Source organism: Sciurus carolinensis, chromosome 2, assembly GCF_902686445.1.
Source record: "Sciurus carolinensis chromosome 2, mSciCar1.2, whole genome shotgun sequence".
Taxonomy (NCBI): domain Eukaryota; kingdom Metazoa; phylum Chordata; class Mammalia; order Rodentia; family Sciuridae; genus Sciurus; species Sciurus carolinensis.
In genome coordinates this window covers 89,689,517-89,716,070 of record NC_062214.1, presented here as the reverse complement: position 1 = coordinate 89,716,070, position 26,554 = coordinate 89,689,517, and the positions used below count along the sequence as shown (strand labels likewise).

Below are 26,554 nucleotides of genomic sequence, written 5' to 3'. Positions count from 1 at the left end.
CCTCCCTTCCCCACGCTCCCTGCAGCTCACAGAGCTGGGATTTCACCTCTGGATCCTTAGGGGGGATGCCATGGGCCTGATGATGGTCCAGGTGGGCAGCCGCCTGACATTCCACAGGCCAGAGCAGAGAGACAGGGGTCAGGAGGTGGGTTGGGCACTGAGAGCAGCCCTGGGAAAGAGCCAAGGGGAATTCTACATCTGGCAGCATTTCATGGCTCTGGGGATGGTGCACTCTTGCCTAAGCTTTGCTTGCTGATCCCCCACATTCCCCTGGCCCCAGCTCCCCCATTGCAAAAAAAGCACTTTGCTGGCCTTAGCACATATTTCAAGCATCCTTAGGCACGCAGGCCACCATGGCCTCTCAGTTGGGTGCATCTGGTCTCAGTTGGGCAACTACTCAGCTTCTCTGGTCTCTGAGGGTGTACTCTGGGAACTTCAGAAGGAATAAGAGACAAAGGAAGTGTGGGGCACAGAAAATCACATGGTGAGAAAAGTTCTACCTTGACCCTCCTGACTTCCATGTGTCAGCTTCTACCCATGGAGACCCCAGAGCCCCAGAATGTGAACTCCTCTAAGATCAGATGCTCACACACATCTCGGTGTGCATCTCGGTGAGTATGTCTGAAGTCGGATATGGGAATTCACCAGCATGTGAACAGCAAGTCTCACCCCGTAGGTGGCATGAGCAGCTGCCTGTGCTCTAGGGCTTCCCTGTGCCCTCTTCTGGCACCAGCATGAGGTTGGTTGCCCACTGTTTTAGGCAGAGGCTCTCTATAGCATGCATTCAGATCACTCCCAGGGCTGTTAAAATACAGATTTATTTATTTTATTTATTTCAAGTTTCTGATTGAATGGGGCCTGAGATTTTGAATTTCTATCAAGCTCCAAGGTGACATGGAAGCTGCTGTTCTTTTTTTTTTTTTTTAACCTTTATTTTATTTATTTGTTTTTATGTGGTGCTGAGGATCAAACCCAGTGCCTCACCCATGTTAGGCAAGTGCTCTACCACTGAGCTACACTCCAAGCCCAGCAGCTGGTTCTTGAACCACATTTTGAGAATTGCCAGCCACAAGGATAGAGATGGAAGCAGAAGATGAGGACCACAACAGGAGTCTCCTGCGTCCTGCCTCATGTCACTGGCTCATCTACCTGTCCTGGGCTTTCTGCCTTGTTCCAGCACCTGGCTGTAAAGGCCTGGCTTTGTGACCAGCCACACTAGGGTCACTCTTTCCACATAACCTCACTGAGCTCTTATTTGGGGCAGGATAGAGACTGGGCACTGGGAAGTCACAAGAAGAGACCAGTGTTTGCACTCAGAGGAAAGCGCCTCATGTGGAAATGATCCCATAGTGTGGCAGTGCAAATTTTCATGCCAGAGAGCCCTGTGCATTTATGTGCTCTTATCGTGTGTGTCTATATATTTCTCCATGTGTGTGGGCCTGTGTATATACTGTGTCTGTCTGCCTTTCTCTGTGTATAAGCAGGAGCTTAGGAACTCTGTTTTTTCTCTGGGCATCACCCTCGCCAGGATTTTTTGGGAAGAAGAGTAGGGGTGGAGAAAAGATGTTGAGCAGCAATAGCCCCGAAGCAGACCTAAGGCACAGATCTGATTTGCTTTGTCTCCTGGAGCCTCCCTTCCAGCCCCCAGTCTTTGGCCAATAGGCCTCATGGCTGGCCCCAGTCTGGTCCAACTTATCAGAGCCAACCCATGAAGCAGTTTCACCCATGTCTTTGACAGCAGATGTTTGAACTGAGTGAAGCTCATGTGAGCTCTTCTGGTTTGAGGAATATAGAGGCTGAGTCACCACAGGCAGAACAAAGGACAGGAGAAAAATATGGACTAGCTCTGTTGCTGATTCTGATGTGTGACCCTAAACTAGCAACAACCCAAGTAACCCTGGGCCTCAGTATCCCCAAATGGGCAGTAGGAGTTGGGACTGAGTGAGCTGACTGCCAGCTCTGAAATTGAAAGGTTGGGTAACATACCTAGAAGAAACATAGCAGGAAGGACAGAAAGGAAGGAATGACAGTACCAAGGAATCTGGCCAGGTTCAGGAGGCAGGCCAGAGATGCAATATGACCAGCGAGGCTAGAGTTTAAAAAGAAAGATAGAAAAGGAAGGTGTAGGGAGGTAAGGATTTAAAATCAGCATATTACAGAGATACAGCCACATCAATGTTCATAGCTGCTCAGTTCACAATAGCCAGATTGTGGAACCAACCTAGATGTCCTTCAATTGATGAATGGATAAAGAAAATGTGGTATATATATACAATGGAATATTACTCTGCCATAAAGAATGATAAAATTATGGCATTTGCAGGCAAATGGATGAAACTATAGAATATCATGCTAAGTGAGATAAGCCAATCTCAAAAAACCAAAGGAAGAATGATATCGCTAATAAGTGGATGAGGACACATAATGGGGGGTGGGAAGAGTTAGTGTTAGGGTTAGAGTTAGGTTTAGGGAGGGGGGCAAGAATGGAGGAAGGAAGGACTGTATAGAGGGAAAAGAGGGGTGGGAGGGGTGGGGGGAAGGGAAAAATAACAGAATGAATCAAACAACATTACCCTATGTAAATTTATGATTACACAAATGGTATGCCTTTACGCCATGTACAAATAGAGAAACAACATGTATCCCATTTGTGTACAATAATAATAAAAAAAAAAGAAAGATAGGAAAGGAAGGTGTAGGGAGGTAAACTAGAAGGGTAGGGGTCAAGGTCAAGGTCATAAACTACTCTCCAAGATCTTATGCTATGGGACCCAGGGAATGTGAAAGAGGCCTCTCTGAGTCTCCCAGTTTCCTCTCTTCTCTCTCTGTTGTAGGAGGCAGAGTATCCTATGGGGTAAGGATTTGGCAAAGTGGAGCCCTTTGGGCCAGGATTCCTGCCTGGGTCTCCTTGCTTGACCTAGCACTCAGACCCAGGTCTTCACTTACTTAGCTTCAAGTGACCAGTGGGTGTCATCATGGTTAGTACAAGTACAAGGGACTGTGAGCTAGAATCTTTGGGTTCTAATGCCAACTCTACTGTTTATGTCCCCCCAGCGCATATTCTTCTCCCCTCCCAAACTCTCATCAGAGTCCTTTCCTGTTCCCAAGTTGGATTGGACTAGGAGCTGCACAGGGCTAGACTGGGGGGATCTGAGCCCTCCCCAGTCCTCTCCTCCCAAAACTCCTTTGAGCAAGAGGTTTTTGCTCCCCTCAACTGGGATCCAAGGACAGAGAGGGTTTGGGAAGTAGCCACAGGCCTAGACTGTCCAAGGCCTGGATTGGAAGGGTCAGTCTCAGCCACCAGTCACCATCTGGGGCTTCTTCAGGCTAAGCTAGTCTCCAGCAGCTCCAAGTCCTGGCCTGGAACACAGGGGGAACTTATCAATCACCCCCATCCCCACCCAGGGGATGGAAGGACTAAGAGCCAGTTTAGCCATACGGCCTGTGACCCAAACTTAGGGCCTGGGTTCCCCGCCCTGCTGTTGGAAAAGAAGCTTGGAAACACTTGGAGGTGGATGACCTGATTCAGATGGCTCCAGAGGAGGGTGCTCTGTCTCTCTCTGATTGCCTTTCCCCTCCCCTCCTCTCACTGTCACCTCCCTGTGGCTTGAAGAGACCTTGCAGGCCTGGGTAGGGACAGGACTCTGATGAGTCTTGGAGGCTGGCTAGAAGCCTCGGCAGTAGCCCTAACAGCTTAAGAGGTCCTGACCGACTGCCTGAGGGCCCAGAAACCTGGAGTCCAGGGTAGAGGGGGCTCGCTCTCTGACCAAATGGCTCTCCTCCCTGTCCTGGACAGTCTGTCACTGTTCTACTTCTATTCGTTTACAATCTTATTCCTTAGCTTCTCATCTTGAAATACATAACTTTCTCCCTGCCAGTGTGCTTGCTCCCATCTTTCAAAGCCCTGTCTCAGTCTCCTGCCCACTGTCCTCTCTGACTGCCCAGGCCCATCTTGATTATTCTTTCCTTAGGGAGCAGGTAATAGTGTTTGGCCACATGTATATGGCACTCTGTAATTTACAAAGCACATTCATGGTGATCATCTCATCTGTAGTCTCACAGACAATCTGAAAGGTAGGAATGATCAATCATGCCCATTTTACAGAGGAAGAACTGAAGTCCAGAGAAGTAAAGTCCCGCAGATATAGTAGGTCTTCAACTCAAAGTTGCCCCTGGGAACCAGAGACCAAACGCAGATGGCGTCATGAGGCCCTCAGAGGAGCCACAGTGAAAACCACACACCAACTGTTGGTTCTCAGTGAAAACATGCCTGTAAGGGTCTGGACCACCTGCCTACACATGCACCATGCTTCCTATACATACTCTTAATTTCCATGATGTTCCTATCTAACATGATTCAGCTCTTTATCACACAGTGGTAGATTAAATATCACCACAAATTCTTTGCAACTCTTTGCAACTCTACTATAATGAAGTAAAGTTTTTTTATTTGCTCTTTACTTTTTTTGTAGTTGTAGATGGACAATGCCTTTATTTTATGTATTTTTATGCAGTGCTAGGGATTGAATCCAGTGCCTCACATATGCTAGGCAAGCACTCTGCCACTGAGCTACAGTCCCAGCCCCTTTATTCAATCTTGACTTGGGCACTATGATTTGCTTGGAATCAGGACCACGAGGGAAGTCGTGCTGTACAAGTTCTGGAGTTTAGGTCTCAAAAAGCCTTGTAGTTCTGCCTTCACTCTCTTGGAACACTGTCTCCATGTGAAGAAGTCAGCCTCTCCTGGGAAGGATGAAAGATCACGTGGATAAAAACTGATGCCCCCACCCCCCCACCCCCCCCTGCCCAATAGCCAGACATGTGAGTGCAGCCATCTTGAACCTTCCTCCTCAGGAGTTACATGAGTGAGCCAAGGTGAGACCAGCAAAGGAATGGCCCAGTCAGCCCACAAAACCATAAGATCGTTGTTTTAAACCATAGAGTTTTGGGGTAGTTTATTATGCTGCAATAGATAATGACACACATACACTAAGTACAAAAGCTGTTTCAGTTATAAGTGACAAAAGCAAAACTCAGATTGATTTAAGCAGAAAAGGAATCTTAGGGTTCTCATGACTGAAGTCCTAGAAGTTGGATCCAGGTACACAATGTCTTCAGAACTGTTTTCTTGCCCGGTGCTGTGGATCATGCCTGTAATCCCAGCTACTTGGGAGACTGAAGTAGGCCTCTTGGAAACTTAGAAAGACTCTGTCTCCAAATAAATGATAAAAATAAAAATGGCTGGAGGGGCTGGAGTTGTAGCTTGGTGGTAGAGCACTTGTCTGGCATATGTGAGGCCCTAGATTTGATCCTCAGCACAGCATATAAATAAAAAAATAAAATAAAAGATTCATTGACAACTAAAAGAAATATTTATAAGAAGAGGGGGTTGGAGATGTAATTCAGTAGTAAAGAGCCCCTGGTTCAATCCCCAATGCTGCAAAAATAGAAAAAAGAATTGTTCTCTTTCTGTATCCCAACTACTTCCTCTGTAATGACTTTATTTTCAAGGCAGAGGCAGCCCTCTATGTTTTCCAAATAACTATAATAATATCTTTCATTTCATGTTCCTGTACTATGTGATTATATTATACTGTGAAGATAAAGAGTATATATATATATATATATATATATATATATATATATAAAACAATGTACTAATTAAAATAATAATGATAATAGAAGGGAGATCAGTAAAGTAGATTAAGCAAATTAGTGGGAGGGAGGAGGGGAGGGAAAGGGAAGGTTGTGGGGAAGGAAATTCAGCAAATCATGTTATGTGCATGTATGAATATGACATAATGAATTACATTATTATGTATAATTATAATGTATTCAAAAAGTACAGAATCTAATTTCCCTCACATTGAATCTGAGCTGGCCTCATGACTTGCTTATAACCAATAAGTCGAGGTGGACTTCTGGGGCTAGTTCAAAAAAAAGTCATACAGCTTCTACCTGTATTACTTGGGATGTCCACTCTGGGAAGAGTCAAGCCTAACTACCTTGAGACACCATAGTGGAGAGGCCTGGTGCAGGTGACCTGGTTGGTAGCCCCAGGAAACCCAGCCTTTCAGTCATTACTGCCAAGGCACTAGGAACATGAGTGAAGTTGCCTTGGGTCTTTAAACCAACCCATTCATCAGTGAAGTGTCATTCAGTGATCTTAATCAGTGACTCACAAAGAAGAATTGCCCAGTCAAGGCCTCCATGAAATTCTGAACTACAGAATCTGTGGGATATAATAAAATGATTGTCATTTAAGTCACAAAGATTTGAAGTAGTTCTTTTACATAGTAGTAATAACTGGATCAGAAGGTGAATTCATGTAGTATCTCCCAGTAGCTCTAGACTCCCTTCTAGCACATCTCAAATCCCCAGTGGAAAGAGTGTCTTTTCCTCAATAGTTTCAGAAGATGTCTTGGTAAAGGTTCTCATTGGCCCATTCCTGATCCCATAAGCATGGGCTCTAGTTAGTCCCCTTCTAGAACCAGGGGAATAAATTGGCCCCACTGGGATTTTTTTTCCCAAAGAAAATTGTGGTGCTGTCACCAGAAGTAGAAAGAATGGTGCTGGGAAGTAAAAATGACATGTACCCACTGAAAAGACAGCTACAGAGACCACTTAAGTGGTTGTCAACCTCAGAGCTTACCCACTGTTTGTTCTGTTGCAGACTCAGACCTTGTAAACATATCCACACCCTCCAGAGAAGCTGAATGAAACTGAGCAACCATAACAACTCCAGCTTAGAAAATGGGAGAAAAAGAAAAGAAGCCTTCAGAACCATGCATACAGCTATTGGTTGCTGCATATTCTGTTAGGATGTGCTCACTCAGCGGGTGTCGTAGGGGAGAGTAGATTTCCAGAGAATAGGTCCTGGGCTAAGCGTATAACCCCAAAACATGCCCAATAGAGCTCTTTACCCTCTGTTATGCCTACTGTGGCTACCACAGAATGCCCCTTGAGCTTAAAACGGGGTCACCTCTGTGTCCCTATGGTGCATTCAACCCAACCAGCACCTACTGGTGTTCACTATGCTTAGAGCAATATGATCACACCTACAGACCCAAGAGTGTTCACCTGACTATGGAATTCACACTACGTTGCCATAATGCTCAATAAGCTTACCACCATGTGTTCACAGTCACCATAGTATTTTGCCCCAATTGTATAGATTCCAGTGACACGAACCAATGAGTTCGTATTCTATATGTGGTCATCATTGTGTTCCCACTGGGCCCTCTGTTATTGTTCATGAACATCACAGTCACAATTTTATGGAGGATTAGGGGTGCAAACTCATCAGCGTATCATCTCAAGAGTGTTCCCACCTGCCTGTCAGTTCACTTACCATGATGTGTTTGCCCTGGTCATTTGACAAGATTGCCTGTACATCTACCAGACTGCTGCTGTGCATCCCATGACCTGGGGCCTCTTCATGACTCCCCCAAGAGGCACCAGATGGCTCTGGGTGTGGTGTGGCTTTAGCGCTGACAAAGATGCTGGCAGCCCAGAGGAGCCTGAGGCAGTGAAAGGGGGTGACCTTGGTCAGGGATGAGAGGAGGCGGATGCCGGATAGATGCCCTCGCAGGCTGTACGTTCTTGGTACACGTGGCTATTTTACTGGCTAGAGCTGTGGAAAGTTGAGTGTGAGGAACCTCCCTTTTTACAAACAGAATTTTTCACTCACACAGTGACTAGGCCACTACCAGGTCACTACCAGGGAAGGGGAAATGGAGGTTAGAAAGGGAGGGCTGGTCCTTGATCATCAGGCCTAGAAAGACAGAATGGGACAGAGGGATAGAAATAGACATGTGGCCCTGCGGAGACCATTGTTAAGTAGACCATTTGCCTTTTGTTCCAGAAGCAATGCAATGTTTAGGGTGGCTGAATTGGGACATTTTTTTGCCCAGGAGAACAAGATCATTGAGGATAGGATGTTGGGTAGCTGCAGAGAAGACAGAGTAAGGGAAAAGGAATTTGAATCCAACTCCAAATTTTTAAAAATTTAAGTATAATTTTCCTACTGTAAAATTTGCCCTTTTGAATTATATGATTTTGACAAATATAATCACACAACTGTTATCATAACCCAGATATAAAACATTTTGCTGGGCGTGGTGGCGCACGCCTATAATCACAGCTACTTGGGAGGCTAACGCGGGAGGATCAAGAATTTGAGGGCATCTTGCACAACTTAGTAAGACCCTGTCTCAAAATTTTAAAAGGGCTGCGGCTGTAACTCAGTGGTAGAGCACTCCTGGGTTCAATCCCCAGTATGACCAAAAAAGAAAGAAAGGAAGGAAGAAAGAAGGAAAGGGGGGGGGAGAAAGGAAGAAAGAAAGAAAGAAAGAAAGAAAGAAAGAAAGAAAGAAAGAAAGAAAGAAAGAAAGAAAGAAAGAAAGAAAGAAAGAAAAAAGAGGAAAAGAAAAGGAAAGAGAGAAAAAATATTTCCATTACCTCAGAAGTTCCCCCTACAATCAACCCCTCCCTGCATCCCCAGCATCTGGCAACTACCAATCTGTTTTCTTTCCCTGCAGTTTTGCCTTTTTTGAGAATATCATGTAAATAGAATCACATGATAGGAACCTTTTTGAATCTGCTTTCTTTTACTCAGGATAACCATACACATTGTGTGTATTAATAGTTCATTCCTTTTTTTTTTTGGGAGGGGGGTGTATGAGGGAGTTGAACCCAGGGGTGCTTAACCACTGAGCTACATCCCCAGCTCTTCTACTTTTTATTTTGAGACAGAGTCTTGCTTAGTTGCTGAAGCTGGTTTTGAACCTGCAATCCTCCTACCTCAACCTTCCAAGCTGCTGGGATCATGGGAATGTGTCACCACACCCAGTCCATTCCTTTTTATTGCTAACTAGTATTCTTTGTATGATGTACCACAGTTGTTTATCCATTCACCACTTGAAAGATTTGTAGGTTGTCTTGTTTTCTTGTTTTCAGCAATTATGTTTTAGCTATAAATATTTGTGTACAGCTATTTGTTTAAACATGTTTTCCATTTCTTTTGGGTAAAATACCTAAGACTGAAGTTGTATGGTAAGTACATATTTAACCTTATAAAAAACTGTTAACCTACCAGGTACAGTGGTGCATGCCGTAACCCCAGTGGTGTGAGAGGCTGAGGCAGGAGGGTCACAAGTTCAAAGCCAGCCTCAGCAATTTAGCAAGGTCCTAAGCAACTTGGCAAGACCCTGTATCAAAATAAAACATAAAAGGGCTGGGGGTGTGGCTCAGTGTTTAAGCACTCCTGGGTTCAATCCCTGGTACAATACAAAACAATAACAAAAAACCCTGCTAACTTGTTTTCCAGTGTGCCTGTACCATTTACCTTTCCACCAGCAATGCAAGGGAGCTCTAACTACTCAGTATTCTCATCATCAAAGTTTTATGTTTAAGTATTCTATGTGTCTACAGTGTGATCTTATTGTGCTTTTAATTTGCATTTACCTAGTAACCAATGATATTGAACATCTTGTTTATCATTCAAGTCTTCTTGGATAAATTATCTGTTCAAATATTTTACCCATTTCAAAATTAGGTTAATTATTTCCTTTTACTGAGCTTCACATGAATTTTATATATTCTGGATATATAGATTATGAGATATGTGTTTTGTAAATATATTTTTCCATCTGTGGTTTATCTTTTCCAATTTATCAACTGATCAATTTTTACTTTATAGACTGTATTTTTGGTGTTGGACCTAAGAGCCCAGAGTTGCAAAGATTTGTTTTCTCTAGGAATTCTTTAGTGTTAGGTTTTGCCTTTAGGTCTAATATTCATTTTGAACTAGCTTTTGCATACGATATTAAGTATTGGTAAATGTTCCTTTTTTTATTTTTTGGCATGGAGATGTTCAATTGTTCTAATACAATTTGTTGAAAAGACTGTCATACTTGGGTGTAGTGGCACATGCTGGTAACCCTAGCCACTTTGGAGGCTGAGGCAGAGGATCTCAAGTTCAAGCCCAACCTGGGCAACTTAGACCCTATCTCAAAACAAAAAATAAAAAGGGCTGGGAGTTCAGTGGTAAAGTTCCCCTGAATTCCATCCCCAGTACCACAACCAGATACAACCCCAACCCACTTTTTTAGTTGTAGATGGACACAAAACCTTTCTTTTATTTTTATGTGGTGCTGAAGATCGAACCCCCTGTGTCCAAGTGCCAGGCAAGTGGTTCTACCATTGAGGTACAACACCAGTTCCAACAAAACTCCTTTTTAACAATGTGACTCTTCGTGGCATTGACCTTAGCTTTACAGAGCTTTCTCAGGACACAAAGATCAGTAGTGGGACAAATATCTCTCTCTTACCTGATCCCAAAACAGACAAATAAGCTCAAATAAGACACAGACTGTTCATTCAGTGAAACAGCTCTTGGGCCTTTTATTTACAGTCTCTACTATCCCCAGTTCAGACATGAGTCTCTTTTGAGAACTGCTCCAGAGATTGCTGATTGTCAAGCACACTTGCGGGGTTCAGAACTACCCCTCCCCTGCAATGACTCATATCTCCCAGGTAGCTCCTGGGTCAGACAGGAGCAATCACCTCCTGCAAATCCACCTCACTCAAGCAATCCATCTCCACCAAAGATAAGGAGGATACTGGGAGAGCACATCCAAAGTCTTCCCTTTTCTGCTTCTTCATCCATCAAAGCTGCTGCCGGTTTGCATTTCGGCCTGACCCTGGTCAGAGTTGGTGAAGAAAGCACCAGCAAGGTCTCCTAATTCCCATCCTCTGATCTTTCCACTGAATCACAGTGGCACCTCTTGCAGGATGGTGGCCGAGTTGGTAGCTCTCTTCATTTCTTCCCACCAGGACACCAGGGAGATGAAGAGGCTCTAATGCTTATGCATTTCTGGGAATAAGAATGATGATTCACTCAGGCCACCCTGAGAAAAAAAGGAGCTTGTAAAGACATAAGGAGCTGGAGCTGGAGCTGAACAGGTCCTTGTCTCTCAGGTTCCTGGTGTTTCTCTTGTGGTGTGTTTGCTTCTTTCTGTGTGGGGGCTCCATTGTATTTTGCTGCTGATAGGTTCATCTGGGGCTGGGTTTGGGTTAGAGAATCGGCCTGAGACACTGCCCGCTCCTGGTCAAACACAGGGGTCCCGCTTCCCCAAGCAGGAGTCAGGGAGTGGGGCAGGTACAGCTAGAAGGGGACTGAAGTGTCATGGCACCGTGAGGGTTACCAGCACTATTTGAGGATTTGTCCTCACATCTGAAACATGCACACACTCCCTGAGCACTCCAGCCCATACCTCTCCGCTCCGTGAGCTTCCTGCTTCCCCTTGGTTCCCCCTGGAATTGTAGCACTCTTTGTTCCCCAGGGAATGCTGTCTTGACAACGAGCTCCTGGATGGTGAAGACTACCTTACTTATCTCTGTGTTCTTGGCACATGGCTCAAAATAATAAATTCATAGATCCCTAGTAGGAAAGGGATTAACCCAAGGCCATTTATAGAGGGAGGAGCAGAGCCAGGGCTGGAGACCGTTTTCCTTTTCTGGGTCTAGGCTCCTCCCTCCACTCTAGAAGCCTCCCTGGCATTTCACCTGGCATTTCACCTAGGGGACTGCAGTCCTGCCTCTGGATCTCATGAGGCCTCTGGCTCTGCCCTGAGACTCTGAGACATGCTCCCTTAAAGATGCAGGCCAGCCCTGACCCCCAGGGGCTATGCAATTCCAGGGGCGAGCATTCTCTCCTGCTTGTGGGAACCTCCAGGGAGTGCTCAGAGCAGACCCACACAGCATGGCCCAGGTTCCTGAATGCTCTCCTCCCTGCTACTGGTCTCATGACCCACATAACATGGTGCTGGAGCCAGGAGAGGACATGCAGGCAGGACTCGGCTCCTCCAGTTTAATGAGGAATCTGAGAAGCTTTGGTGCACATGACAGCAACCCAGGGGAGTAGGGCCTGCACCTGTGAAGTGGTTGTGTGAATAACTGCGGCTGCGTGGGAGTGTGCATGCCTAGCTGGGTGTGTCATAACGACTTCGTGCCCACACTTAGCTCTGATCCCCAAATGCAGTGTGACCTTGGACATTTCACTTTCCCTCTCTGGACCCCAGTAAGAAGAGAAGACTGGGCCATTAGGCCCTTGACAGAGTCTGCATAATGTCTACTAGGAGTCTCTTGAAATCCAGAAGATCCTGCTTTGGACCCCAGTACCCCATGGCCAAAACACCAATGTCTGTGTATCCCAGGGAGCCTCCTCTACTCCCAAACCTCCTCTGCCTTGGGCTCCGGTTTTCTCTCCTGTTCCACAACTTCAACACAAAGCCTGCCTGCCTTCTTTGGTACTCACAACAAGCAGGCACACACACTGAGCTTTGATGGGTTAGTAGACTTGGTCAAAGGAGCCATCCTAACACCAGCTCCCTCTCTCCTCCTTCACCACTGCTCCTCAGATCCCCTTCCAGACCTTTCTCCCTCTTTTCAGTACAGCAGCTACCCCAGCCTCTGAAGTCCTGACCCTGCAGATCTCTAGCCACCCAGGGACCTCATTCTTCTACCCCTGGTTCTTATTAAAACATTTTTCTTACAGGAACAACTGACACCAAGATATCCACTATACTCTACTGCCTTGTAATTGTGTCTGGTTGTATGTGATGGGAGCAGTAGGAGAGGGGACCCCCCATGGGGAGAATGAGTCCATCTGCTTGTGTTTCTATAAGTAAATCTTTTTCCAAACACATGGAGATAACTCCCGAGAGCACATACCCAGACACCTGCTTTGTGCAACTTCTTCCAATATCTATTGGCAGCAAGACTCAGCCCAGGTACCCACCATTTTCTCTGGAAACCCTTCCTGATAGCCCCAGACTGAGCTAACTATCCTTCTTCTTTCCCACAATCCCTGTGTACTGCTCCAGCAGAGCATTTATCACATTTATCACTGACAATATTTTCTTGCCTTCCTCCTCTCTATGGTGAGAACCTAGAAGACAGAGGTTCTTAGCGTGTCTCATTCCTCTTGGCATCCAAGCACCCAGGACATTCAGGACAGGACTGTGGACTGGGCTGGTCTCCCATATGCCCAGTGGGCCACCCTCTATTTCCATTACCTTCCCTGGAGTATGGGATACACCAAACCTAACACGCTCATGGGGCTTCCCTTGGGGTCATCGCCTTCCTTTGGCCCAGGAGATGGAGGCAGCCCAGGATACAGGGTGTGGGTGGCCTCTGGCTGACCCCCTCCACACCCCCAGGGCCCTCCACTGCAGGGATGTCCCTCCTCTTCTCTGTACTTTCTGGCCCTGGCACGAAATTTGTTGGCACCAGTGGGCTTTTAATATTTTCCATTCCTGGCTGTTATACAATATTTCACCTCAAAAATGCTTCCTCCCCCTCACCAAAGGGTGTGTCTTTCCAGTGAGAGGAACCGAGGCTGGACCAGTGGAGATGACCCACCCGTGTTTTGGGGCTTGAAGCAGCCTCAGCCCAGTCCTGGAAAAGAGGTGGCAGAAAAGTCTTTCCAGCCAATGAAGTGAGATCCCAAGTTGGTCTGAGGCATCATGATACTAGAACCACTGAGACAAAGTGGGATCCACCTTCTTGGTTCCATTTGAGGCCCCAAAGCCATCTCTTCCATCTGCCCTCTGGCCTTGGTCAAGTAGCTTTGCCTGAGTCCCAAAGTCTCATCTGCATTTGTGGGAGAATGACCGTGCTTATTTTCAAGGTTCTTGTGTCCCAGTGCTTTGTATTTGGATCACCTGCAGAGTTTTAAAAGCACCCAAGACCAGACTCGCCTCAGAGACTGATCATTGATGTGCCACGGGACTGGGACATTGGTATATTTAATAGCGCTCCATACAGTTCTCATAGCTACAGCTAGAAAGGACTGCTCTGATGGGAAAGTACTTTCTACTATGACTCTACAGGCGCAGGTTGCTGCTTTGATGATCAAGAGCATCACACTACCCATTTCTCCAAAAATATAACTCCAGAGATGCCTGAGATCCCACTGAGAATGGGGACAGGGAAAGCATTTTCAGGCAAAGCGAGGGGTCCCCAGGGTGAGCTCTGTGACTCCAGAATTCCCAAGTCAGCCATGCCCACAAGCAGATACCTCAGAGCCACCAGCCCTGTCCCAGGCCAGGACCCAGGCCAGGACAGACCTGCCTGGGGATGCATTCTGTAGGACAGGCCTGTACCCCAGGGAATACCTGGCCTCATGGCTGACCAATGGCCTCACTCCCCAGACACAGGCCTTGAGCCTGGATAGTAGGAAATGGGGACAAGACCACCTGATCCTGTCACCTCCCTCACTGCACTTGGAGGTAAAGGGCAGCAGTCACTAGAGAATTAGATGTAGCACAGTTGCCTATGCTGGATGCTTTGAGCCCTGGTGGGGAGAGCCGAAAGTGTCTACTTTTCTCCTCCTGAGAAAAAGAGGTCTGCAGAAGGTTTCTCAGAACTAGAGGAAGAAAAGTCACAGGAGAGCAGGCGCTCTGGGAAAGAGCGAAGAGCAATGCCCTGTCAAAGGCTCTCAACATGTCACAGTGACCGGCAGGTCTACTGCTCCAGCGCCATGTTGCAGAGCTATCATGTTTCTGGACAAAGCAAGGAAGCAGAACTTCTTTCCAGGGGAAGCACATCCCCTGCCTGGTGACAGGGTCAGAGCTCTCAGTCTCCTGGTCCAAGGTTCAATGGCAATTAATAGGCCTGGGGCTAGAGACCCCTGGGGGGCTTTAGCTTCTGGAAGTTGTGGTTGAGAAACATGAACTTGCTGGAGACACTTTTCTCACAGTCCAGTGTCCCAGGTTCCTGGCCAGTGGCAGGAGAGGACTGGGAGAGAGCTCCAGGGAGCGTGGTGTGGGGTCCAGGAATGGAAGGCAAGGAGGAGGAGGAGACCTGGGCCCCATCAAGACAGGGAGTCCAGAAGAGAGGCTACACACACCCCACCTTCTCGGACTACGTGGTGCCCTGAGTTTGTTTTTCCAACTGAGGGCACACTGGAAGAAGAAAACATTGGCAAGTGTGGGCGCAGGGACACTTTGGGTCCTCTGGCCTGGTCTGTGGCTCCCATGGAAGCATCAATAGCCCCTACAAGGCCAGAGGGAACAGTAAACTACTGAGCCAGAAAAAAAACTTCATTCTCAACAAGTCTGACCCTTGTTCCATCTAAGATGGAAAATGCAGTCTTTGCAGACAGACAAATGGGCATTAAACCTGCCACCACCATGTGTTCACTGCGTTCACTCAGACATCCTACACAAAGTTTTAGCCTCTGCTGTGTACCAGGCCCCAAGCTTGGTGCTAGGAGTACAGAAAAGAATAGAGCACAGTCCCTGCCTGTGAAGAACTTACCCCATAGTGCTGGCCCAGGGCATCCATTCTTATAGTCCCTCAGGGGACTTTCTTTCCTTCCTTTCTTCCTCCTACCTTTCTTCCTTCCTTTCTTTCTTTCTTTCCTTCCTTCCTTTCTTTCCTTCCTCCTTCCTTTCTTCCTTCCCTCTTTCTTTCTATTTGTTTGTTTGTTTGTTTATTGGTACCAAAGATTGAACCCAGGAGCACTTACCCACTGAGACACATTCCCAGCCCTTTTACTGTATTTATTTAGAGACAGGGTCTTGCTGAGTTGCTTAAGGCCTTGCTAAGTTGCTGAGGCTGACTTTGAACTCTCAATCCTCCTGCCTCAGCCTCCTGAGCCACTGAGATTATAGGTATGCGCCATCACGTCCAGCATCCTCTGGGGCATCATTCTGAGGGTGGCTCTCAAGGAAGTCTTTCTGAAAGAAGTATTATCAAAGTATAAAAAATGAAATGCAAGCCAGGAATGGTGGTGCACACCTGTAATCCCAGCCATTCAGAAGACGGAGGCAGAAGGATACAAGTTCAGAGCCAGCCTTGGCAATTAAGCAAGGCCTGAAGCAACTTAGCAAGACCTTGTCTCAAACTAAAAAATAAAAAGAACTGTGGATGAAGTTCAGTGGTAAAGCGCCCCTGAGTTCAGTCCCCAGTCGGGTAGGGAGGATGAATGGCAGTAGGGTCCCTCCAGGCAGGGAAGACAGCAGGAGCAAACCCAGCATGGTGCTGGGGAGCAGCAGGAGCCTGGAGTTGCTGGAAGATGGAGGGTGTGGCAGCATCTCCCTCACGATTCTTGGTTGAAAGCAACAGAAACCGATGCTGACTAGTTTAAACAGAAAAGGAACTTTTTAAAGAGATCTTGGATCCCAGACACCTGGAAGCCCCTATTTAGAAATTCTTATTCTTGGGTCCATGGAGGGCTGTTGGGAAAGTACAAAGAAATGCAACATTTTGAATGTGCGTATGTATGTTTTCCTAGAGTTAGGGTCGATAACTACAACTGTAACTATAGCTTTCATCAGAAGCTCATAGGAATCCTTGTTGCAGGTCAGGTTTTCCCAGAAACAAACCCTGAGATGAAGACTGATGTGCAAGTTTACTAAAGAAATGCTCCCAGAAGAAGCCAGTAAGGAACAAGGGAAGCAGGAAAGGGAAGTGGAAGACATCAGGAAAGGATGTAATTTTGTGTGAAATCTCAAGCTCAGTCTGATCCTGTGAGGAGCTCAGGAGCATAAATTGCATGCCAGGGTTTGCCCTCTTTAATAATTGAACTTTTTGTGTTCCCACAGCAGTCACTGGCTGTGGGCCAGGTGTATTTCCAGCTCTCCTAAGGGACTGGATAGTTCCAATGCAAGGGCAAAATTTAAAGAAGGAAAGGTAAAAGAAATTCCAGGGGATATGAGAAGTGCACCAAGCATCTGGTACTGTTTATGTTCCCAAAAAAGTCAGGAATCACTGGGCTAATCCAACCACCTGACTTCATGGATAGGAAACTGGGAACATTCCTGATAGCATGGTGGTCTAGGTACCCTCACTCTAACCTTCCTTCTGAAAACAACTACAAATTCTGGGTTAAAACACACACACACACACACACACACACACAAATATATATATATATATATAATTAAAGCTAGAATCCGGGGTCAGCTTTTACCTGAAAGACATTGTTTGAACCCAGTGAACCTGCGTTTCAGTTTTTCAGCCTATGAAATAGGACAACACATAATACGAAGACCAAGTTTAATATAATCACTAACGGTTTTGGTATCACTTTGACGACAGTAGGCTAATGATAATCCTCCCCATGGGTTAGACCTGGATACTTTCTCTAAAAAGTATACAGCCACTCAGAGGAGAGTGGATGCCTGAACAAGGTGGGGGGTGGGACACTTGAAAAGGAGGAAAGGATTATAATGGGTAGCCAAGTTGCAGGCCTGTTTCCTTGAGGAAAGAATTCACCTCCTAGTCTAGTCTCCTACACTCACATCTGAGTTCTTTGGGAGATATTATTTTTTTAAAAATCTAGGATTTCAAGGAGCAAGTCAATTCTGCTCTGGGGACTCTCAAAGCAGAAAGAAACATTCCCCCCTCCATGGTGGTATTCCTCACTCCTTTTTTTTTTTTTTTTTTTTTTTTTTTTTTTTTTAATAGCTCTTCGCCTTGATCAAGACAGGAAAAGGCAGGGCCATGGAGAAGACTTGACAGGAGATCAGGCTGTTTGTGAGCTCATATGAGTCACTGCCTGAGGCCTCTCAGGGACAAGTAGGTAAATTTTGCAGGGGCCGAAGGGGCTCCTCAACCACCTCAGCAGGTGGATGCAAAGAGCAAGTGAAATTTGTGTGCTTACTGTTTCATTTTTATTCTCGTGACTTCAGTTTTATCCTGAGGCTATTAAGACCTAGGGGAATCTAGTTACAAAAAATTAAAAACTGGAAAAAGAAAAATCTTTTAGACTTAGTAATTGGTAGGTTCTTGGTGGTTTTAGGAGAATTTTCAGGGGGATGGATGATGGTTGAAGCCATCTGTGAAGGATAAGGAAGGAAGGAAAAGTAGACAATAAAGTGGAGACAGCATTTACTACCCTTCAGAGAAATTTGGATAGAGGAATGAAGTAGTCACAAGGTGGCCAGAAAGGGAAGGAGAATTCCTTACAGAACAAAGCAACTTGGTTGTGCTTAGGAGAAAGCACCAATGGAGAGAGGGTTGGAGATAAGGGGTGAGCAGAGGCGGATGGAGCCAAGTCTCAGCATCAGCAGAGATAACAGGATCCAGAAACTGGGGGAAGTTGTTGAGATGGGCAGCTTTTTCCAGCAGGGCTCAGCAGGCTAGTGACTCTTAGATTCAGGAGAGACAGACTGTAGGGGAAAGGCAGAGATGAGCTGAGCCAAAGAGAAAAGGAGTGCAAGGGAATCAAGGTATTGGAGAGGGAAGGATTCACGTGACCCTCCAGTGGTCCAGACTGAGGAAGAAGAGTGATAGGAGGAAGCAGAGAGACTGGGGCTAGAGGTCTCTAGTAAGTTAAACAGATCAAGGAAGAGGTGTAGGGGGTTGATTGTCTAAGTAGGAAGGCAGAAGACTGTTAGGGAATGGGACATGACATTTAAGATTTCTGAGGATGAGCACCTTATGCAAATTATTTAACCTCTCCAAGTCTCAGCCCACTCATTTGTAAAATACTACAAATTCCTGCCCATAAAGCATTCTTTTCTCTATAGATTAAATGACCAGCATAGAAGTGTGGAGTCTGATAAAGAATGAAATTATGACATTTGCCAGTAATGGATGGAACTTAGACTGTTATGCTAAGTGAAATAAGCTAATCTCCAGAAACCAAAGGCTAAATGTTCTCTCTGATATGCGGATGCTAACATGCTAAGGAGGAGAGGGAAGAATAGAAGTTCATTGGAACAAAGGTGAATGAAGGGAAGGGAGGGGATGGGAAAAGGAAAGACAGTAGTATGAATGGGACATAACTTTCCTATGTTCATATGTGAACACACGACCGTGTAACTCTACATCATGTACAACTGCAAGAATGGGAAGTTATATTCCATGTATGTATAATATATCAAAATACATCCTACTGTTATGTATATCTAAAAAGAAAAAATTTTTAAAAAGTGTGGAGTCTGGGACATGAGAGACACTCAATATTTGTGGAAGATAAAGGCCAGCATGTCACTTTCCTTCTATGGACCTCAGTTTCCTATTCCTTACTGACCGTTTGCTTGATCTATCCATTGAGAGAAGTGTGCTAACAACTCCCACTATGTTGTAAATTTGTCTATTTTTATTTTTCTCCCATTGCTTTTTCCTTTTGCTTTATGTATTTTGAAGTTATGCTGTTAGGTGTTTATAAATCTATGGCTATTCTATCTTTCTGATGAATTGGACCTTGTATTATTATGAAGTGACCCTTTCGTTTCTCATAATGAAATCCATTTTTACAAAAATTAGTGTAAATATATCAACCTTCTTTGGCTGGTATTTTATGGATTTTTTCCATCCTTTTACTTTCAAGATTTCTGTATTATATTTTAGCTGTGTCTCTCATAAGATAACCTAACAGTTTATAACTGGATTCATTTGCTTTGTCTAGTCTGGCAATCTTTTCTCTTTTAACTGAATCATTTAGTCCACTTATATTTATTAAATATTAATATTTGCTCATGCATAAAGATACATTTATTTATTCATATCCTATTATTTTATATTTTCCCCTTTTTCTAGATTTTTTCTTATTTGGCAGAGCGTTGGGGAAGAACCAAGGGTCGCATGCATGCTAGGCAAGCCCTCTACCACTGATCTACATCTCAACCTCCTTCATTGTATTTTGAGATACAAAATTGCCCAGGCTGGCCTCAAACTTGAAACACTCCTGAGTAGCTCAGATTACAGGTAGAAGCCACCATGCCTGGCTTCTTCTTGCTTTCTTGATTATTATTTTTTTCTTAATCCATTTTTCTCCTTTACTGGTTTGCAGACTCTAATTTTTTGCTATTGTTAGTGGTTACACTAGACATTTAACATGCATATTTTATTTGTCTAAGTCTAAACTAATCAGTGTCTTTAATCTGTTCTCAAATAGTACAGGAACCTTAGAATGAACTCTGATTTCTCCTCTCTTAACTTATATACTACTGCTTTAATGTATTTGAATTTTATCTTGTTTTTAAAAGCCTACTAAACATTGCTATTACTGTTTTTCAATATTTCTTTCTATCTTCCCACATGCACACCACTATCTTTGTTCCACATTCCTTTTTGACTCTCATTCTTTCCATCTGGAATGATTTCTTTCTGCTTGCTAGTGGCAAATATAGTTGTTTTTCTCATCATGCCATTATATTTTCTTCCTCTTATTTTTTCACTAGTTTTAGAATTCTTGCTTGACAGTCATCTTCTCTCAGCACATTGAAGATGCAATTCCACTCTCTTCCAGCTATTGAGAAATCAGTTGTTTCAGTCTAATTGCCCACCAGTTTGAAAACAATCTGTCCCTAATACTTTCTCTGTTGATATTTTGCATTTTCACAATGATATGGCTAATTACAGGTCTCCTTTTGTCTGGGAGTCTTTGAATACATGGATTGATGAATTTCTGGATGAGTCTCAGCCACTGTTTAAATATTGCCTGTGGGGCTGGGGATGTGGTTCAGTGGTATAGCACTTGTCTGGCACATGTGAGACCCTAAGTTTGATTCTTAGCATCACAAAATAAATTAAAAATAAGACAGGGTTCTTCCCAAATAAATATTGCCTCTGCCCATTATCTCTCTCTTCTCCTGGGACCTCAAATTATAGTACCTTGGATCTTCTCACCCCATCCTCCATGTCTTTGAACTATGCTTTCATGTGTTTCATCTTTTATTTGTGCTACATTTTAAAGAATATCTTCAGGGCTGGGGTTATATAGCTCAGTGGTAGAGAACTTGCCTAGCACGTATGAGGCACTGGATTAGATTCTCAGCACCGCATATAAATAAATTAATTAAATTAAGGTATTGTGTCCATCTACAATTAAGAAAAATTATTGATTGAAAATTTTTTTAAATTTAAAAAAATAGAGAATATCTTCAGATTTGTCTTCCTGTTCTAATTGTACTGGGTCTGATGTACTCGACGATGACTAATCACCCTTTAAACACAGTTTTTGAACTGTAGACTTAGTTTTGATAGTTTAAATTCTAGACAGACATTCTGTTTGGTTCTTCTTCAAATATACTTACTCTTTCATCAGTCTCTTGCTCCCTGCTCAAATTTTTAAGCTCTCTTTCTTTATTGAACAAGTAAAAGGTTTGAAAAAATTGTTTATAGTTGTAGATGGACACAATACCTTTGTTTACTTATTTTTATGTGGTGCTGAAGATCAAACCCAGTGCCTCCCATGTGCTAGGCAAGCGCTCTAACACTGAGCCATAGCCCCAACCCCACAATGTAAAGGATTTTTTAAACATTTAAATGCATAACAGTAGACAAAAGTATTTAGTCAATAAATACTGTAATTCCTTCATTGCTCAACAAAGTAACCTTAGTTCCTCTAAAGCTGAAATTCAAGATTTACCTTCAAGAGAGCCTTTTTAAAAAAGAACTGATGCTCAATCAGTTGTTTCATCAGCCCACAGTTCTTTTATTTGGGCTTTTAAAATCTCCATTTGAATTATGGAAATATTGATGACAACTTCAAAATTCCCCATCTAGTATCTTTGGAATACAATTTCTTCAAGCAGTTTACTTTAGGGTGGGTGGATCTGCCTAGTTCTCAATTGCCGACACCTTCTCTAAACATGAGTGAGTTCAAATTGTATTCATTCCTAAGCCGTCACATTCAGGAACACTGCATACCTGTAGGATATGCCAATGCTTAATGCAAAAAAGTATTTATTAGGTCTTTCATACTTTCTGTGAACTGTCTATTATTCCTTCCCACAGACTTAACAAATGGTCCTGTGAGTGGAGCAAAGCCACTGAGTTGTCCTCTGGGATGTTTCCAATGACATGCCACTACAGGAGAAGCCCCATGTGGCTAGACCTCTACCTCAAGTTTCTCTTTTCCTTGTTAAGCATTTAAACATAATTATTTTGCTATTTGTCTGAAAAGTTCAATATCTGAAGTCCATGCAGATTTGTTTCTGCTGTCTCTTGTTTGCTCAATGTTCTGTAGTTTTCAACTCGGAGCTGCTTATTTCTTTGGAATTATCTGTGAGAATTCCTTGAGATGCAGAATGAAGAGAGTTTTTTCCAGTGGGGTTTGCATTTGACGCTTGTGGGCATTATCAGACTGGGACCACTTTAAATTGAATGCTGACTTAAAATTTTCAGGCTCTTCAAATAGTATAGATCTGGGTTTCTTAGGGGATGTTATGGTTTAGATATGAGGTGTCCCCCAAAAGTTCGTGTGCTGAACAATGCAAGAATTCTTCAGAGGTGAAATGATTGGGTTAGGAGAGCCTTAACCTAATCAGTGGATTAATCCAATGATAGGGATTAACTGGGCGGTAAATGTAGGACAGCAGGGTATAACTGGAGGAATAGGTCACTGGGGTGTGCCTTTGGGTTCATATTTTGTCCCAGGTGAGTGGAGCTCTCTCTGCTTCCTGATTGCCATGTCCTGAGCTGCTTGCCTCCTCCACACCCCCCAGGATATTCTGCTTCACCTTGAGCCCAGAGTAATGGAGTTAGCCACCTATGGTCTCTGAGACCTCTGAAACCATGAGTCGAATAAACTTTTCCTCTTCTAATCATTTTTGTCAGGTCTTTTGGTTACAGAGACAAAAAAAAAGCTGACTAAAACAGGGGATATTATTTTCCTCCTGAAAACAGAAAAATGAAGATAAGCATTTTTCTTTTCAGTCTGTTAGGAGATGGTAGTGCTTATATCTGTTCATTCACATGAACTGTTCCAAATCTTTTAGGGAAGGTTTTAGTAGCATTCCCACCTTAGAGAGGCCTTTCTCCTCAGTGGTGTGATGAATGATTTCCATCAGCTCACAAAACCCAAATATTTTGCATAAGAGTCCTTAATACCATTGCTAGCTCGAAATCCACCATCATGGGAACATTTATACCATGAACATCAACAAACACTAAAAACAGGGTCTTTGTCCATTTTGTGCTGCTATAACATAATACTTGAGGCTAGGTAGTTTAGAAACAAAAGATATTTGACTCACAGTTTTAGAGGCTAAGAATCTTAAGATCAGGGGGATACATCTGTGAGGACTTTCTTGCTGCATCATAACATGTTGGAGCACATCACATGAGCAAGAGAGAGCAAGAGATTTAACTTGCAGTTCTAAGTTCTTTTATAATTGGCATTAATCCATTTGGGAGGGCGGAGCCCTAGGCCCCACCTCCCAACAGTATTGCAAGTTTCCAACACAAGCTTTTTGGGGAATACATTTAAACTATAATACAGGGTGCTTTAATTTGTTGGACAGCCAGTTACTAGGACACCACTCATTCTCTCCAATCAGCCCATCTCCATGAGACCATGAAAATTCAATTTTCTGAGTTAAAAAATAAAAATGAGAGTTTCAGACACACAAAAGTTCTAGAGATCTGCTATACAGATTGTGCTTATAGTCAATACTGTACTGTAACCTTAAAAACATAAAAAGGTAGATCTCATGTTTTTTTGCCACAATAAAAATTTGTTTTTTTAAAGTCAGGCATGATAGTATACATCTAAAACCTATAATCACAATTACTGGGAAGGCTGAGGCAAGAGGATCACTTGAGTCCAGGAGTTCAAGACCTGTAATATTCAAGACCCTGTTTCAAAATAAATAAATGAATAAATAAATAAATAAATAAATCCATAAATAAAAATAGGAATAGAAATAAAAAATAAAATAAAAACACCTCAAAAAATAAAAGTGTTTCACTGCTCAGCTTATCTCTGGATTATTGAATTTGGGGGTCTGAATATTCCTTAATTTCTTGCCAGCTTATTAAGTGTATTTTTAAGTTCATTTTTTTTCTTTTATTCAGAATTGTTTTCAGAAGGAAGCTTATATAGGGTACCTAGTCCACCTTATTACCAGAAAATGCAATGTTCTGTTTCTCAACCTAGATATTGAGATAGTTGGACTACATTTGTTTTTCTTAACACTTCTGGGACACAGATTCTTCTGAGAAACTAATACATGTTGGAGTCAGGAGAACTTCTCCCCGGAAAGATAATACACACAGAGAAAATGTATGTTCTTGCTCTTCTGAAACCTCTATGGGCCCAAAGTTAAGAAAGGATTAATGTAGATCTTGCAGGATCCCAAGCTAAACAAACCTCTTTTCTTTTTAAAGTAACCAGCCTCAGGCATTTTGTTAGTGTAACAAAAAACAGAATAGAACAGGTGACAGCTGAGGTTGGAGTCATCTCAAAGGTTTCTTCAGTACAATGTCTGACAGCTAATGCTTGACTGCAGACTAGGTTTTCAGAGGAGCTTTTGGCTGGAACACCTCCATGTGGCCTTTCTCTATGACCTGAGCATCTTCACAGCATGGCAGCTGGGTTGTGACTGGGAACATCCACAAAGAAAGTGAACAAGCCATGTTCCCCCCCTCCACTTTGTGGTGCCAGTGACTGAATGCAGAGCCTTGAGCATGCTAGGCAATTGCTCTTCATCTAGCCTCATGTTGGGCTTAGCATCAGATATCACACAGTTTAATTCTGTTAATTAGATACAAGTCATTAAATTGGCACATAATTAAAGGAAGATCAAATAGACTCTACCTCTTGATGGGAAGAATGTCAAAAAATCTGCAGACATGTTTTAAAATGACCATATACCATGTGTCTGTATTAAGCAGTAGACAAGGCACCTGATAGAGTGGTGAATAATACACACCCTGCCTTTGGGGTGCTTACAGTTTAGTGGTAGAGATAAACATCAATAAAATAATATCACAGTGCCAGGCATGGTGGTATGTGCCTGTAGTACCAGTTACTAGGGAAACTGAGGCAGGAGGATTGCTTGAACCCAGGAGTTCAGGGCCCACCTGGGCAACATAGTGAGATCCTGTGTCTTAATAAAAATAAATAAATAAAATAATATTACAAACATATGCAATTGTATACATTGATAGTGCTACAGAAGATGAGGACAGGGAGTCATAGGACTTACATCACATACAGGAAAACAAGGGAGATTCCCTGCAGCAGAGAAATATGGGTTGAGATCTGAAGCATCAGTGGATGATAACTGGGTAAAGTAGGCTGAAGAGCCTTCCAGCAGAGGAAACATCGGGCCAAGGCCCCAAGGCAGGAGGGACAGTGGCTCAGAGGCAACCCCTGTCTGGAAACAGCAGGGACAGAAAATATGACCTAAGACTGCAGAAGTGGGCTGGGCCAGGCCCCTGGGGCTCATAGGCCAGGTGAGGGTGCTGGTCTTCCACTGGAAAGTGATATGAACAGAGATCTGCAGCTTCGGGATCACTCTGACTGCTGTGTGCGTGGTCCCTGCCAGATGTTGAGTCAGGACTGGGAGGACTGGGAGACTCCTGTCTGCAGCACCTCCCCTCCCCAGGAGGCTCTCCCACACATGCTCAAGCCAGCTGCAGCCTCAGTCCCATACTTCTGGCCTGAGATTGGAGTCTGAGCTCTTGCACCCTACTCTTGACCTCTTCAGTCCCTCTTGCTAGACACAGGAAGTCCTGTTGTCTTGCATTAATCAAATAGTCAATCTTTCAGTTTGTATAAGTAGGTTTAAAAAGGTGACCACCCAAAGACACATCTACAACCTAATTCACAGAACCTGTAAATGTGATCTTATTTGGAAAAATGGCCTTTGAGGATGTGATTAAAGATCATAAGAAGAGAAGAACATCCCTGCTTATCTAGGTAGACCCTAAACTCTATGTAATGGTGAGGCATAGCCAGGTGTGGGGGCACACGCTTGTAATTACAAGTTTGAGACCAGTCTCAGCAATTTAGTGAGGCCCTAAGCAACTTAGTGAAACCCTGTCTCAAAAAAAAAAAAAAAAAAAAAGGGTTGGGGCATAGTGATTAAGCACCCCTGGGTTCAATCCCTGGTAGTCAAAAAAAAAAGATTAAGGCAGAGGGAGATGTGACCCAGACAGAAGAGGAGGAAGCTATAGACCATGGAGAGGGAGATTGGGGTGAAATGGCCTCTAGTCAAGGAATGACAACATCTGCCAGAGCTGGAAGAGTCAAGAACGGAATCTCCCCTCAAGCCTCCAGAGGAAGTGCAGCCCTGCCAACAACTTGATTTCAGCCCAGTGATCTGATTTTGAGTTTTCGGCCTCCAGAACTAGGAGAGTAATTTTCTGGTTGTTTTCAGCCATCCATTTTGTGGGGATATCAGCCACAGGAAATTAATACAGTTGTGTACCTTGCTAGCTGCCCCTTCCTGATGTGCTTTTCTGGCTCCCACTCCTTCAGGAGACCTCTAAATGGTGAAGTGGGCCAGGCTCGATTCTGACTTCTTTTCTTTTTCTCTTCTCTCCCCCTCCATGATCTCATCCATTCACTTGGCCTTGATTTGTTCATTAACATCCTCCAAATGTTATCTCCACCCTGATCCTTCTCAAGGAGCTCAGGCATCTCCAGGGGTAGATGAAAAAGAAACTCATTCCTCACCCACAACCCCCCACAGGTCTGTCCCTGGCCCAGGCTTCCCCAGTTACTCAGTTCTGCAGTCAGAAATGTGGTAGCCATCCTGGATCTTCACCTCTCTCTTTTTTTTTTTTTTTAGTTGTCAATGGA

General features: G+C 44.0%; 1 protein-coding gene across 1 annotated transcript in view; it reads right to left on the bottom strand.

Annotated features, from left to right (window-relative positions):
• Nucleotides 1-10,408: 10,408 nt before the first annotated feature.
• Parp16 (poly(ADP-ribose) polymerase family member 16) overlaps nucleotides 10,409-26,554 on the bottom strand; it is a 50,693-nt gene continuing 34,547 nt past the window's right edge. The window contains exon 8 of the mRNA XM_047541087.1: nucleotides 10,409-10,876. Coding sequence (XP_047397043.1) covers nucleotides 10,860-10,876 — 17 coding nt within the window. The 3' untranslated portion in view covers nucleotides 10,409-10,859. The remainder of the gene's footprint in view (nucleotides 10,877-26,554) is intronic.